The sequence below is a fragment of the Bubalus bubalis genome, chromosome 18, assembly GCF_019923935.1.
Source record: "Bubalus bubalis isolate 160015118507 breed Murrah chromosome 18, NDDB_SH_1, whole genome shotgun sequence".
In the NCBI taxonomy this organism is placed as follows: Eukaryota; Metazoa; Chordata; class Mammalia; order Artiodactyla; family Bovidae; genus Bubalus; species Bubalus bubalis.
The window spans coordinates 52299024-52313112 of NC_059174.1; the positions used below are offsets into that span (position 1 = coordinate 52299024).

At 65.4% G+C, this 14089-nt stretch overlaps 1 protein-coding gene across 9 annotated transcripts; it reads right to left on the reverse strand.

Moving 5' to 3' along the window:
* Positions 1 to 573: 573 nt before the first annotated feature.
* On the reverse strand, positions 574 to 12718 carry NKPD1 (NTPase KAP family P-loop domain containing 1). 9 transcript variants are annotated; one of them, XM_044930735.2, is made up of 9 exons: positions 12693 to 12718; positions 12417 to 12534; positions 11824 to 11907; positions 11563 to 11656; positions 9848 to 9903; positions 7241 to 7353; positions 5958 to 6380; positions 4006 to 4137; positions 574 to 2672 (listed from the first exon to the last, which is right to left on the reverse strand). In XM_044930735.2, exons 3-9 carry the CDS (start codon positions 11898 to 11900, stop codon positions 868 to 870), a joined length of 2700 nt encoding a protein of 899 aa, XP_044786670.2. In that variant the 5' UTR covers positions 11901 to 11907; positions 12417 to 12534; positions 12693 to 12718; the 3' UTR covers positions 574 to 867. The 9 variants fall into 9 exon arrangements, with proteins under 9 accessions (XP_044786670.2, XP_044786671.2, XP_044786669.2 ...); XM_044930736.2 differs by lacking the exon at positions 12693 to 12718 and having other exon boundaries at positions 11824 to 11952; XM_044930734.2 differs by lacking the exons at positions 11563 to 11656; positions 11824 to 11907; positions 12417 to 12534; positions 12693 to 12718 and adding an exon at positions 11294 to 11532.
* Positions 12719 to 14089: the final 1371 nt, after the last annotated feature.

Sequence of the window (14089 nt, forward strand, 5' to 3'; positions counted from 1 at the left end):
CCATGTGCCCCATCTCTGCGCCTCAACTTGCTGTTCTCAAGAGGCTCATCTGGTGGGCCTGGAGTGACCCGTAAGGCAGGCACCCCCCCTGGACAGTTAGTTATCCGGGAGAGGCAGAGCCACCAGCTCCTCCAGACTGCGGTGCCAGCAAAGCCTAATTAACCCATTATGCCAGGGGAGGAGCCACCCCGAGAGTGGAGCAGCCTGCTGAGGTCACTGGGGACACCGCCCTCGGAAATACCAACTCCTGCCCTGCCCACGGAGGGGCAAGCTCAGGTGTGGGGACAGGGACCCGGATCCCCTGAGGCATGGGTGCGCTCCACTGAGTCAAGAAGCACATCCGCCTGGCCCTCATAGCCCCTGCCTACGCAGCCGCACCTGTTGCCCCTGCAGCCCCTCCCGCCTCCGGGATGTCAGCGAGCAGGCTGCTAGCTGAGCCTGCCCAACTCCCTGGGAATGCAGTGGACTTGGCAGGACAAGGCAGGCCTGGTGCCCAGTCCTCAGTGAGCTGGGGAGGCCAGGGCCATCTCTGCTTCTCAGCTTCCCTGCCCTCATTAAGGAAGACCATTCGGGGGCTTTCACATTTTCATTTATTGCACTTGAACCCCGATTTCCTCATGGGTCCTTATGCCCAGCTCTCAGACACACAAGCTGTCCCATTCCTGGTGGCCATGGCCTATGGCTCTCCCTGGCTAACAGATTCATCTGGGAAATATGGGCACCACAGGCCCCATTCTGGACACTGGCCCCTGGATCTTGAGCCCAGCCAGGCCCCCTTCACTCTCATCTGGGCAGATGCAAGTGTTGTGCCCAGAAGTCTTACATTCAAGGCCCACCTGGGCTGGATTGCCCCTGAGTTAACGGCACTCAAGCCATGGGTCTGGGCTTGCCTCCCTGCGCCCAGTCCCGGGGATGGTGGGCTTCGCTGGCATGCACAGGGGAGTGCCCTGCAGGGTGGCCTGCCCGGGCCGGCCCGGGGGCGTGGTTGGCTCCGTTGGCGGCGTGGGGGGTGTCGCGGGCAGGGGACTTGGGCGGGCTGGGCGGCTTGAGCGCGCTGACGGCCCGGATGAGGCCCATGCGGCGGCGGATGGAGTGGTCCAGGTTGACGGTGCAGCGCAGGAGGCTCTGCGCCTCGGCCACAGTGAAGGGGAAGTCGGCGCCCAGGAAGCGCTCGAAAAGCTCAGGGTCGCCGTCCAGGTCAAGCACGTTCTGCAGCGGCTTGGTCATGGTGTGCAGCTCGCGGCTGTGGTCGCTGAACACGTCCCAGAGGCGCGCGCGGGCCTCGGGCGCGCCCCCGGCCTGCTGTCGGTCTTCCAGGCACTGCAGGGCCCAGCTGAGGCGGCACGGCCACTGGTTGGCGAGCACGACCCAAGCCACAGCCTGGCGCGGCGAGGGGCCCCCGAAGTCCCCCTGCTGCTGCTGCAGCAGGCGCACGGTGATGGGCACGGTGTTGACGATGCGCCGCATGGACACCACGTTGTCGGGCACGTACTCGTAGAGGCAGTCGCGCTCGTCGTGCAGGCAGAAGAGCGCTTCGCGGATGCGTCGCGCCGCCTCGGCGTCGATGCGGCTCTGCTCGCGCTCGCCCCCCGCCTGCGTCTGCACCTCCAGGAGCTGTGCGCCCTCGCCGCCCCTGGCCCCGGGCGGCGGCCGCAGCTTGCGCGTAATCTCGCGATAGAGCAGGTCGTCGCGGCTCTGCACGGCGTCCTGGAGGAACTGCAGCTTGGTGCGGCGGCCCATGATGGGCACTGAGAAGGGCAGCGTGACCGTGCGGTTGAGGAAGAGGTAGCCGTTGTCGGCCGTGCCCTTCATGGAGCCGGCGCTCTCGAGGCACGCGGCCAGGATGCTGGGATCCACCACCAGGATGAAGATGAAGGGCGCGTGGCTGTCAGACAGCAGCGTGTTGATGGCGTTGAGCACGCCCACCACGCGCTCCGGGTAGCACGTGTCCAACCCGGTGACCTCGAGCACGACGCGCAGCCGGCGCCGCTGGTAGATCTCCAGGAAGCACAGGAAGTCGGTGAGCAGTTCCACCTCCTTCTTCACCTCGCACATGAAGCCCAGCTGGCTGCCGAACTTCTCTCGCGACACCAGCCGCTCGATCTTCTTGCGCTGGCTCACAAACAGGTGCTTGCCCACCGAGTACACGGCCATGAGCAGCCCGGAGCCCGACAGCGTGGTGGCCGCACCGCCGAACACCCGGAGCAGGCTGCTGTTGGTGGCGCGGTGGCTCAGCGAGCGGGCGCCCACCGACAGATAGAGCAGCCCCACGCCCAGGCTGAGCACGGCCAGCAGCGCCAGCAGCGCCAGGCACACGCGGTGCCGACACTGCCACTCGTGCTGGCGGAAGCCCAGCGTCGTGGCCGCCTTCGTGCCCAGCACTGAGTACACGCTGAAGGGCAGCGCGCCGTATTGGTGGCGGATGCCCTCGCACAGTGTGGTCACCAGACCGGCCCATAGCTTGTCGGTGCCCGCGTACTGCCAGGCGCTGAAGCGGATGAAGAGGAACTTGACGTTCTTGCGCCGCAGGTGCACCTCGGTGATGATGGGCCGCAGGAACACCAGGTACCACAGCAGCTTCGGGAAGGCCCAGCCCTGCACGGGCCGCGGCCGCCACTGCACGCGCTCCAGCTCCTCGGCCTCGCGCTGGGCTGCTTCTTGCTGCATCAGCGCTGCGGAGACCGAGGGCGCCGGGAGGGGGTGGGGCACGGTGTGAGCCGGCTCAGATCAGCACGGGGGGCCTGGATGTTAGGGAGCCCGGGGCCATCCCCAAGCACTGGGCAGGTGCACAAGGGCGGAAGGAGAGGCTTGGAGCCAGGCTTGAACAGGGGAGGGTCCGAGGTGGGGAGGTGGGATGGCAGGGTCAGAAATAGAGCCCCCAGAGGAGAGAGGATGTGTTGGGGCAGCCAAGTGCTGAGGAAGGGAAATGCAGGGCCTCAAGGATACCCCCTGGCTCCCATTTTCCTGGCTTACTGCCCCTCCTCCAGCTCTCAGCCCAGCTGTCACCTCTTCCAGGAAGCTTTCCCTGAGACCCAAGCTGGGTCAGATGACCCTGAGCTCCTCCACTGCAGCCCTGCCTGTGCTGGGTCCTCCATGTCTAGGGACAGGTCTGTCTCTCACAGTGGTCTGTGAGCCCAGGAAGGGCAGAGCCCCGGTTGTTTTGGCCACCCCGCGTCCCTTGGGTGCTGGGAGAATGTCTGGAGGACTGGATCGTGAGAGGTTGGGGGCAGGACCTTCCTGCTGGGAGGGTGAGTGAGTGAACCAGAAGCTTTGTTTGCTTTTGCCTTTTGGCCAGATCTTTTCTCCTCCCAGGACCCTGTTTTTTTGCTCTATGACAACAACATGATGTGGGCTTGTTTAGCTCCCCAGGGCTGGGTACACAGGGGTGAGTCACCTCCGGTTTCTCTGGCGGTGATTGGGGATGGGGGCTGAGCTGCAGCTGGGTTTGAACCTGCTCATGTTTTCAGTCTTGTGGGTGCCCGGTCCTGGGCCCGGGCTAAGGAAAAGAGATGGGCCTGAGGAGCACAGAGCCCAGGAGGGACTCGGCAAGAGCCTGCAGCCTCGGCGAGGAACTTGGGCTTCCTCCTGAGGATGCTGGGGAGCCATGGGAGACTTCTGAGCAGGGGAAGGACAGGGCTAGACGTGTATTTTATTTTTTGTAATTTGCTTAACTTTCTGACTGCAGTGCGTGGCATGTGAGGTTTTAGTTCCCTGACCAGGGATCGAACATGCACCCCCTGTAGTGGCAGCATGCAGTCTTAACCACTGGACCACCAGGGATGTCTCTCATCGATGTGTATTTTAGAAAGGTTTCTTGCAGTGGATTTGGTGGGGGAGGGGGGCAAAGGCATGGGGAGGGCCCTGGTTAATGCTGACTTACGGGCCTCTGGCCTGAAGTCGACTGACCTCAGGGGCAAGCAGGTCTTGGGGAAGCCTGGGGCGGGGCAGGGACCCAAGGCTCCATTTCCCTTAATCCCTCTCCCCCGAATACCCGCAAATCCTCACCTGTGATCTTGTCCAGCATCATGTGCAGGCGGCAGCCAAAGGGGGCATAGAAACCCACGGTCACAGGGACGGGCACGTGGCAGAGAGTCTTGGCCAGGCAGCTGCAGTAGACGTCATCCTCTGTCAAGATGTCTGGGGGTGCCAGGGGTGGGGAGGGGAAACCTGAGTCAGCAAGGCTGGCCAGGCACCACCCTGCTCCCCTCTGCCCTCTGCAGTGCTCACCCTCTCCCTGCACCGCTGGCAATCCCTCCCTGTCTCCCAGCTGTGACTCAGGCCAAAGCCCCCAGCAGAGGTTTCTGTGGCTGCAGGCAGCCCCCTCCTCTGGGACCAGATGTGCCCGTCTGGGTCGGAGGGCGCCAAAGGGTCTGGTGGAGGCCAGGCCCTCTGTCAATGTTGTGGTCTGGGGTGGCCCTTCAGGGCGCAGCTGTCCTGTCTGAGACCTGGCACAGGGACTCCATGTGCCAGGGCTACAGGAGAGCGGGCCTGCTCTCCCACTATGGGCCCCCACTGAACGCCAGTTCTTGGACCCAGAGTTGGGGTGCCAGAAGGGTACAGCTGGGTTGCAGTGGGGGGGGCCACTGGCCAGTCTCGTGGTGCTCGGTGGGGATGACACGCCCGCTTTCATAGAGACCTCTGGGCTGCATTATCCATCCCTCGCCCAGGGCCTGGGGGCACAGCTGGGAGGGCAGGGGGCAGACTAGGGCCAGAGTCAGCTAAGGCGGCAGCCAGGGAGGACCTGAGCCTGCTCTGTCTGGTCACTGGGTGACCTCACCTCACTGAGCCTCTACTTGCCAGTGTGTGAAATGGGCATCATGGCCACAAGGCTGCACTCTATTTTTTCTCTATTGATGAGGTTGTGCCCGACCTGGAGATGAGCTCAGCCACGCTCTATTTTCAAAACAGCCCTCAAAACCAGTGTGAGTCCCCACCTCTGCTGCCACCTCCCTGGTCAGGTCACCAGCCCCTCTCGCCTGGACTCCAGGAGTCAACTCTCATGTCATGTCCCAGAGTCAGCTCTGGGCCCTCATGGCTCCTGCCTCTCCAAGAGAAGGCCGACCCCTCACTGCAGCCACGGGGTCCGCAGAGTCTGGCCGCCTTCAGCCCTCTTGGACCTATCTGGCCTTCCTCCTCGCCTCCCCCGACCCAGCCACATGCACCTCCTTGTTGCCCCTTGAACCACCTCAGAGTCAGTACATTTGCCATTGACTCGAGAACTGCCCCATGTTGCTCAAAGGTCGACTTAATGGGGTCTTGCCTGATGACCCTGCTTAATTTGCAGACCCCATCTCCTCTCCCTGCTTTATCCTTCCCCCAACATGGTTATCACCTGGTGATGCTGTTTTGAACTTTCCTATTGTTTCCTGTAAACCCACCTCCCCCAACTGCCTACAGAATGTGAGCTCCATAAGGGCAGCAATCTGTCCGCCCTGGTCCCTGGGGCACTCCCAGAACAGAGCCTGGCACCTCTGTAGGTGTCCATACCTAGTCACAGAATGAATGAATGAGTGAGTGAGTGGCTGGGTGTCACTTGTCAATGTCAATCACGACACCGACAGAGGGCCAGTCCCCTCCCATGGTTGCACTGCTCTCTGAATCTCCCAGGCCGCTCCACACCTCTGGCTGTAGCCGCACACTTGACCCATCGCCCCCACCCCCGAGCTGGCCAGCAAGCTGGTGCTCATCACCCACTGCCCCAAGTCAGGAGGGCTGGGGAAGAGGAAGCAGAGCAAGAGCGTCAGCAGAGGGAGAGAGCTGGGGCCAGAGCCCTGGCCTGGCCCAGGACCCTCGGCTCCTGACAGGTGAAGCAGTGGTGGCTGCCCCGAGGCCCAGGGTCGGGGACGAGCGCCCTCCAGACAGAGCCCAGACGGAGGGGTGAGGAGGGCGGGCCCCAGGCCCGGGCGGGAAGCAAGGTGGCAGGGACAGAGCCTGGGAAGGGGAGGCTGGGCGAGCACCAGAGCTGTAGGAGGTGAAGCAGCCGCAGGCTGCGGGGGCGGGCAGGGGCCGGGCGTCCGTGGGCCTGCTGGGCTCCAGGAGGGTGCCGGCTGCGTAGGGCAGGGCTGGGCCGCCAGTGGCCAGGGTGCTGGCTGCGGTGAGTGAGGTGGGGGGCAGCTGGGGGGCGGTGGCCGGCTGCGTGGGGGCAGCGGTGGTTGCAGGTGGCCGCTTCTGGGCCCCATGAACAGAGCAGAGACGCTGCTGCAGGGGCTGCCGCCTCTGCTGCTGCTGCTGCTGGGTGGGGGGCTGGGGGCCCCAGCGACAGCCACCGCGCCCCCCCTGGTGGTCGTGGTAGGCCGGCTGCCGGCATGCCTGGGGAATCGGCCGACAGGGCCTGTGGGCGCCAGGTGCCGCTGGGTCGTGGCACCCCTGATGACAGCGTCCTGGAAGGAAGGAAGTGGGGGTGACTGGGCCTGGGTCCCCGAGCCCTGAGGGCGCTGGCAGGAACCAGGTCGGGTCTTCAGGTGGAGGGGGGCTCAGGAGAAATCGGAGAGAAGATGAGTAGGGGGTGAGGGCGGAGGGGCGGCCTCGCCCTGTGCTCTCCCAGGGCTGGGGTGGGAGGGAGGGGAGGAGGTGCAGAGGTCTGGGCTTCAGCCAGGTCAGGGACTAGAATGGGGATGCTGTCCTGGAGTTCCTACTCCCCCAAATTCCCCAGTCCTCGGGGTGTCCCCCAGTGCAAGCACTGAGAATACTGCATTGGGAGCTGGCCCGGTTGGTCCAGAGGCCAGAGTGACAGGAGGTGACTGAGGAGAGGGGACAGGGTAGGGACTAGGAAAGGGGGGCTGGGCCTCACACCTGAGCTCAGATGAGGCCCTCAGGAAGGGGACTTCCCTGGGAGGCCCCAAGGAGGCTGAATCAGCCCTGGTGGGCCATAACCGCCCCCTCTCGACCCCAAGCACGAGCACCTGTGGTCACCATGAGAGGCTGGAGCCCCACTTCCTTCATTCACTCATTGTCGGAGGGGGCTTGCCCTCTCACCCCTCCCTCCCACCACATGGCTCCCCCCAGGTGGGGGGCAGTCCCCCCAGGCCTGGTGACTCGGGAAGGAAATTCTTCCCATGCTGGGGGAGGAGGGGCAGGTCAGGTGGGCCTCCCAGGGTCCCCCACGGCCCCCTGTGAAGACGCCTCTATGGTGAGTGCTGGTGGCTTTTCTCTCTTGGGGCCTGAGGGTCTTCTTCTGCTTGGCCATCCCCCTCAGCCACCCCTCCTTGCTGCCAGGACCCCCCCAAAACTGAACCCCTACCTTTTTGGTGCCCCAACTCTGGGTCCAAGAAGTAGCGCTCGGTGGCGATCCGGGGGGGCAGGGCACCCTTGGCAAAGTGGACGGTGTGGTGCTGGTGCATGGTGGCCAGGGGCCTGCTCAGGGAGGGGCGGGAGGGGCCCGGCTCAGTGCCCAGCACCCTTAGGTGCCAGCAGCCAGAGCCCACCCCCGGGGCAGCTCCCTGAGACCTGCCGTGGATGAGCCCCTCTCCCTGATGCTGGGGTCCCCAGGTGGGGTGGAGGTGCTCCTCCAAGAAACACTGGGAGGTCTGGACGGGATCAGGGGTGGACGGCGAGACCCCAGGTTGGACGGTGTTAAGGGGGGTGATCTGGGGTGTTTGGGAGCTACTGGGTGTTTCCAAGAGGCCGGGACAATGGGGGTGCTGAGCTGAGGTGGGCTGGGAGCTGGTGGGTGGTTGAGTAAAACCAGGGGGAAACTAGGTATTGGGGTTTGTGCTGTGGGATGTGGGGGCTGCCGCCCTTTGAAACCAGCGCAGTCAGTGATGAGAGGTGGGAGCAGTGGGCCACCCAGCGAGCGACTGGAGTTTCAGGGCTGGGGCGTTAGGGACTTAATGAGGGGTTGGAGGGAGGGGCACTCTGGGGGAGAAAATGAAATCTGCGTGGTCCGATTTTGGAGAGGCCGAGAGAGCAAACTCAGGATGACGCGGGGCGGTGGGGGGCGCCGGGTTTAAAATGTGAGGCGCCCATTTTAAGGATGGGAAGGATGCTGTTTAGAGGCGGGGACCGGTGGTGGGGGGCCACCGAGGCGCGGAGGAAACGCGGTGGTGAGGGTTGGGGACCAGGCGCGCGGCCCCCGCCCACCCCACCCCACAGCCCCTCCCGGCCTGGGGTCTCCCGTACCTGAAGGCAGCCTCGCAGCCCCAGCTCCCCGCCCGGCTCTACGCCAGCCCCTCCGTCCGGCAGCGTCAGCGCGGGCCCGACTACGCGGAGGCCCCGGAGCCGGAGCCTGGGATCCGGGAGCCCAGCCGCCCGACCGGTTTGCCCGCCCCGTCCCCGCCCCGTCCCCAGCAAGCCCTCCCAGTCCCCGTCTGCTGCGCTCCACTTTCCAGGACTGGGGGTGCCCCAGGTAAGGCACGGAGAAGGCAGGCCTCGGTGCCGCCCAGGGAGGGCCCCGCCACAGGTCTGCAGGTCTGGGCGCCTCCGCCGGGGCGGGCAGGAAGGAAGCCGGGAGTCCAGGCCCAGGGAAGGAGCGATCCCAGCTTCGGGTGCTAGCTCCTCCCGGGCCAGGTGACTTCCCCTCTCTGAGCCTGGCTTCCTCACTGCTGAGTGGACTGGCGTCCAGGCCGGCCTCTCGCGGCCGTCGGGAGTCCGCCGAGCCCAGCGCCTGACACTTGGCAATAGGCTCCAACCGACCCACTTACCGGCTGCCCCAGATGTTTCACATAGTGAGGACACGCGAGTGCCTGGCTCGTCAGGAGCCACGCTCGGTGGACATGCTTTTCCCTTTTGGGGCCCGACACAGTTTGTGGGATCCGAGGTCCCCAGCCAGGAACTGAACCCTGGCCCCGGCCGTGAGAGCACAGGGTCCTAACCACTGGACCACCAGGGAACTCCCCATGCGCTTCTCTATAGTAACCCCCTTTCCCCTGACCATGCCCCCGCAGGGTGGGGGTGAGGCCTGCCCTGCAGATGAGCAAACAGGACCGACAGAGTCCCCTGGCCCCAGGTCTTAGGGAGGCCAAGCTGGGCTTTGCAGGCAGCGTTTCATGCTGGGTAATGAAGGCGCCTCGCAGACATTCTTGGGGGTGGGGGTGGGGAGGGGGCTTCTTAGATACCTTGGAGGGGGCCCCTCTGCTCTCCAGGGTCCCGTCTCCCTGTGGCTGCTGCCGGGGTGATGGCACCAGCAGAGGTTTCCCCCGGGAGGTGGGGGAGGCAACCCCCGAGCAGCGCCCAGGAGAGAGGACACCGACGGGCCCTGCGAGGCGCCCAGTGACCAGACGCTGCAGCCCAGCTATGCCTTCTTCCCTTTTCACCAGGCTTCCCAGCAGCTTCTTCCTCCCCGTCCCCCGCCAGCTTAGGACTCTACCACCCCACCCCCCACCCCGTCCTGCGCAAGGAGGCCAGGCTGGCGGGTCGGAGTCAGGGGTGGGTGGGTCTCTGGGGGCTCCTTCTGGACTGCCCCTGGGCTTCCTGAGGGCAGGGCTGACCCTGGACCATTCCCCCACTCCCGCTCCCCCACCCCCGCCCTCCTGCCTGCAGAGTTTAGCTGAGTGACCGAGATTCATTTGGGACTCATCCCAGACAGTGCCAGCCCCCAGCCAGGGACCCACAGGGAAGCGCAAGTGAGCAGCCACTGCAGGGGATTTGGTGGGCTGCGGAGGCTGCAGGAGTAGGAGTTTGGGGTGGGGGGGCCAAGCAGGAAAGGCCCATGCGAAGGCTTGGAGGCAACCCAGGGACTGCGGGGCTCGGCTGTGTGCTGGGGAAGGGGCTGCATGCAGTGTCTGCACCAGACACTGTGAAGGCAGAGCACCAGCCCCTGGGGCGGTCTTAGGCAAGGGGACCCCTCCTCCTCCCATTCAGGTCAATCCCAGCCTCAGGTCACAGCTCTGAGGCCGGGGTACTTACCCACCTCAGGCAGCGAGTGGCAGAGCCCGGCAGAGTCCAGACGGGTGATGCCCCCAGATGCTATGAATATAAACAGGGGAGGTGGTGGCAGGGGTGGGGTGCGGGCTCAGAGGCTGAACTGCCTAGAGACTAGTCAGCGAGGCCATTGTTCTGGGTATGACTCGCATCCGCCAGGCACGTGAAGCGTGTATTTGAGAGTGTTTGTGTGTGTGTGTGTGTTGGGGGGAGTTGAGGGTGTCTGGCCTACCCACTCACCCATCCTTGCTCCTGGTGGCCCCCCGAGGCCAGCCCATACCTGGCAGCAACTCCAGGGGCCGCTGGCCCCGCTCCCAGGGAGAGCTCCATTCTTTGGGCCCCGCTGAGCAGAGAGAGCACCTCCAGACTTGTCCATGCTGGCAAGGCCACCCGTGCTGGGGGCCACCCTCCCCTGCCGGGTATGCGGGGCGGGAGGCGGCCAGCCCCAGGGCTGAGGCTGGGGCAGAGGGGACTCGGCGGGGAGGAAGCCACACGGGGTACTTCCACACTGGGCCCGTGACACACACAGTCACTTTGCCCCTGCCCCCAGCACTCTATAGAGTGCCCCTGCTCCACCTTCCACTCTGAGTCTGGTTCCACCTTCAGAACCTTTATTGAGTGCCTGCCCTGTGGAGGGACATGTGTGATGCAGACCCCCTCCACACTGGCCCCGAATGCCGCGGGGACCACCTGGCCCCCAGGACACCCCCACCTCCCTCTGACACCCATCTGTTGGGCATCTGTGACACCCTGCAGCGTGGGGACCCCGGTCTCCCCAGCACCAGCCCCCAGCACAGGCAGCAGCAGGGTTCTCTGGGCCGGGGTGCCGTGAAGCTCATCTGGGAGTGGGACCTGGGGCTCCTCAAGGTTTCTGGATCACCACCTGGAACTTACCTGGAAGAGAAGGGCTGGCCTGAGCTCGAGGCTGGGGCCGGAGGGGAGAGGTGGCACCCCAGCCGCTCTGAGCCGTTCACCCGGGCCCTGCACCCTCAGCCTGGGTGGCCCTGACTGGACCTCGTTTCCTCGCTGGCCTGAGATGGTGGTGCCCCAGCCCCACCCCTGGCCTGCGCCCCAGGGCTGTGTGGGTGGCTGGGGGCATGATGGGCAGGCAGCAGGTCAGGCACGGAGGTTGTGGGGGAGGGGCCTGGCCCAGTTTCAGTGGCACGTGTGGCTCAGATCCTGCCAGCTCAGGCCCCAGTCCCCTGTGATGCGTGACCCTGGGGACCGGCAGAAGGGAAGACGCCCGAGGGAAGGGTGCATGGAGGGCTGGTCACAGGCGGCCCCCAGGGAAGGGTGTGGCCTCGGCTTGTCCGATGGGGGGCACTGTGGACCAGTGGGGCCCCGGGATCAGGAGGACACCCCCTCACACTGGCTGCCTTTGGAGCCCCTCAGCCCAGCACCCTGCCTCTACCCAGGTGACTCCTATTGTGTCCACCTGGGTTCTCGCGCTGGGAAGAGTGTTGGAAACCACTAGCCCAGGTCCTTGTTGTTGGCTCTCCCCTCCAGGCTGGCACGCCCGGGGAGGCAGTCTAGGACGACATCGGGGGCACGGCCGTGGATGGGCTGCACCTGCTGTGTGGCCTGGGCCCGGGACTTCAGCTCTCTGGGCCATAGATTCCCATCTGCAGTGGGGCTTCACGGCCCCTGGGAACAGGGGGGGCCCCTGGCACACTCGAGGGATGGGAACCCCCCACCCCAACTCACAGGCGGGCAGGGCTGCCACGGAGGCGGTGACCAGGCTCTTGACGCCCAGAGTGCTGAGGGTGCCACGCAGGAGGCCGCAGGTGAAGGCCAGGAACTGGGGGCGGGGGACACGGGTCACCGTGGGCAGAGCAGGGGGAGCCAACACCCCAGGGCCACGCGGGCTTGAGGGTTCACAGCAGGGTGCAGTGGGTCCGCCTCCCTCTCCCAGGGTCCTGGACTTGGGAAGAGGCCTCTACCCCAGGCCAGAGTCCCGCCTGGTACCTTGGGCGCTTCCTCCAGGTACTGCAGACCCGAGGCCATCCGGACAAGGAGGGGGAAGCTGTTGTCCTGCAGGACATAGGTCCCCTGGGGACAGAGGAGGGTCCCAGGGAGCCGGGGTGGCGCTTGTACCTTCGTGGTGGGGGGGGTGAGGGGAGGCAAGGGCCCAGAGCTGCCACCCTGAGGTCCAGAAGGACCCTTCCCTCAAAACGGCTGCGGTCAGTCTTGGGCTGTCCTTTGGGGCTGTACGAGGACCCATGGGCCCTCCGACCAGGGCCTGGGATCCTCCCCTCCACGTCCCTGCTGCACGACTTCCAAGGTGCCTGGTGGGGAGAAGATACAGCCCAGGCCATCGGGCCACCAGCTGAGCCCAGCGTGGGCGCCTAATGGGAACGAGGTTCGGGTGCAGACAAGCCGCGTCAGGCCGAGGCACGGCCGCCAGCCGCGAGGGGCCTGTCCTGGGGCGGGGGGCTGGGGGTGCTTGTGGGGAGCCCCCAAGGGGGGCTGGGCCTGCTGTGACTGCCCTGAGCTGGGGTCCCCTCCCTGGGTTCCCAGGGCTCTGGCCTCTGCCTGCTGTCTGCCTGGGGGGCACCCACCTGGTGGTTGGTACGGAGGCTGTCCATCTGCTTGTGGAACACAGCCACCCACAGGTCTTTGCACAGGAACTTGAGGATGTCCAGCTCTTCCCTGAAGGTTAGCGTCTCCCGGGGCAGCCTGGGGGGGCGGCGGCAGACACCGTGGGGGCCAGGCTGGGGGAGCCCCGAGGTGAGGAACAGGGAGGAGACTGGCCCAGGATCCTGTGTGGAGCGAGGCACCCTTGCCACCCGTTTGCCCAGGAAGGGACCCCACTGTGGGTCCTGCCCACCTCTCACCTCTCACCCAGGGCCTGGCCCACGCGGAAGCCCATGCCCTCCAGGACCAACAGGCTGGTCTTCTGTCCCTAGAAGGCCAGGGAAGGGAGGCTCAGGGGCCCTCGGCCACCTCCAGCTGGGAGCCAGCCGGTGTGGCAGCAGAGGGGGGCTCGTGTGTCCCTGCTGGTGCGGGGAGACAAGACCCGGGATAGAGGGCTTCCTGAGTGCCCTCAGGCCCCTCAGCCTCACTCCAGGAAACACGGGGGTCCTGCCCAGGCTCGGCCTCACCCGTTGTCTTTCCTCGCAACTCCCATCACTTACTGTGCGCACTTTCAGCGTCCGTCCTTAAACGCCCGGTGGGGTAGCACTCCCGTCACCCCAGACACTCCAGGTGACTTGCCTGGGGCTCATGTGGCGAGCAAGGGGGCTTCAGTGAAGGGGCCACAGGGGTGGGCCCCCGGACGGGCCAGCAGGCGGGTAAAACGTCAACTGTGATTAGGAGGCCTTAAATATGAGCCGAGACTCCTGGGAGGGACCCGCAGGGGCTCAGGGGAGGCAGGGGTGGCCAAGTGGCCTTCCGGGGGGCCAGGCCAGGGTCCCACGGTGGGGGTGCTGAGGCGTGGGGACCGAGCGGCGGGAGGCCGCACTTGGTGTCTGTCCACGTGTCCTGGAGCTCAGACCGCGTGGCTGGAGGAGAGCCGACCTGTGTACTTTGCCGATCTGTGTGACCCAGAGAGAGCTGAGCGGCCCCGACTCGGGGCATCAGAAATGCCAAGATGGCGTTAGGGGGGCCGGGCACACACGGGGGGCGGGTGAGGAACATGATGAATGAGCAAAGTGAGGAATCGGGACCTGGGCCTACGCTGTGCCAGCTGCATACCCCCTTAGGTTGTGTTTCACATCTGGAGACCGGGGCACAGAGGGGTTAGGTCAGACCTCCCAGAGGCACCTTCGGACCTGAGCAGGTCCGGTTCCTAAATATTGGTGGCTGACAGGCAGGTGATCAGGGCAGCACTTGCAGCTGCCCATGCCCCAGGGAAGTGGCAAGGGCTGAGGTTGGCCGAGGGGAGGTGCCAGGAGTGGGTGGGGAGCCGGAGCAGAGGTGCCCCGCATGATGGCCCCCTCCTCTGCTGGGCCACATGACACTCAGACCATGGCCCACCATTCCGCCTTCCTCCTGTGGGAACCGGGCCTGAGGAAGGACACAGCTTCCTGCCCTTGACACTCTGGTGTGTGCTCTCTGGTGTCCTCCGGCACGGCAGGGCTGGCCTCGGGGGGGCAGGCTGACTCGATGACTAAGGTGGTAGAGGTCTGAGCTCGGGTGTGAGGGGCAGAGAGGGGAACACATGCCTGGTGGCTGGGGCCAGGGTCCGGATCCTTACCAGCTGTGGGCCTGGGGCAGTGGCCAGCTGCCCTGT

Coding starts and splice junctions, on each gene's coding strand:
- NKPD1 (XM_044930734.2), bottom strand. CDS start 11,470: ATGGCCCAGAGAGCTGAAGTCCCGGGCCCAGGCCACACAGCAGGTGCA. Junction 9,904..11,293: donor TTCCCAGCGCGAGAACCCAG/GTGGACACAATA, acceptor TTATATTCATAG/CATCTGGGGGCATCACCCGT. Junction 4,138..5,957: donor CTTCACCTCCTACAGCTCTG/GTGCTCGCCCAG, acceptor TGGCACCCCCAG/ACATCTTGACAGAGGATGAC.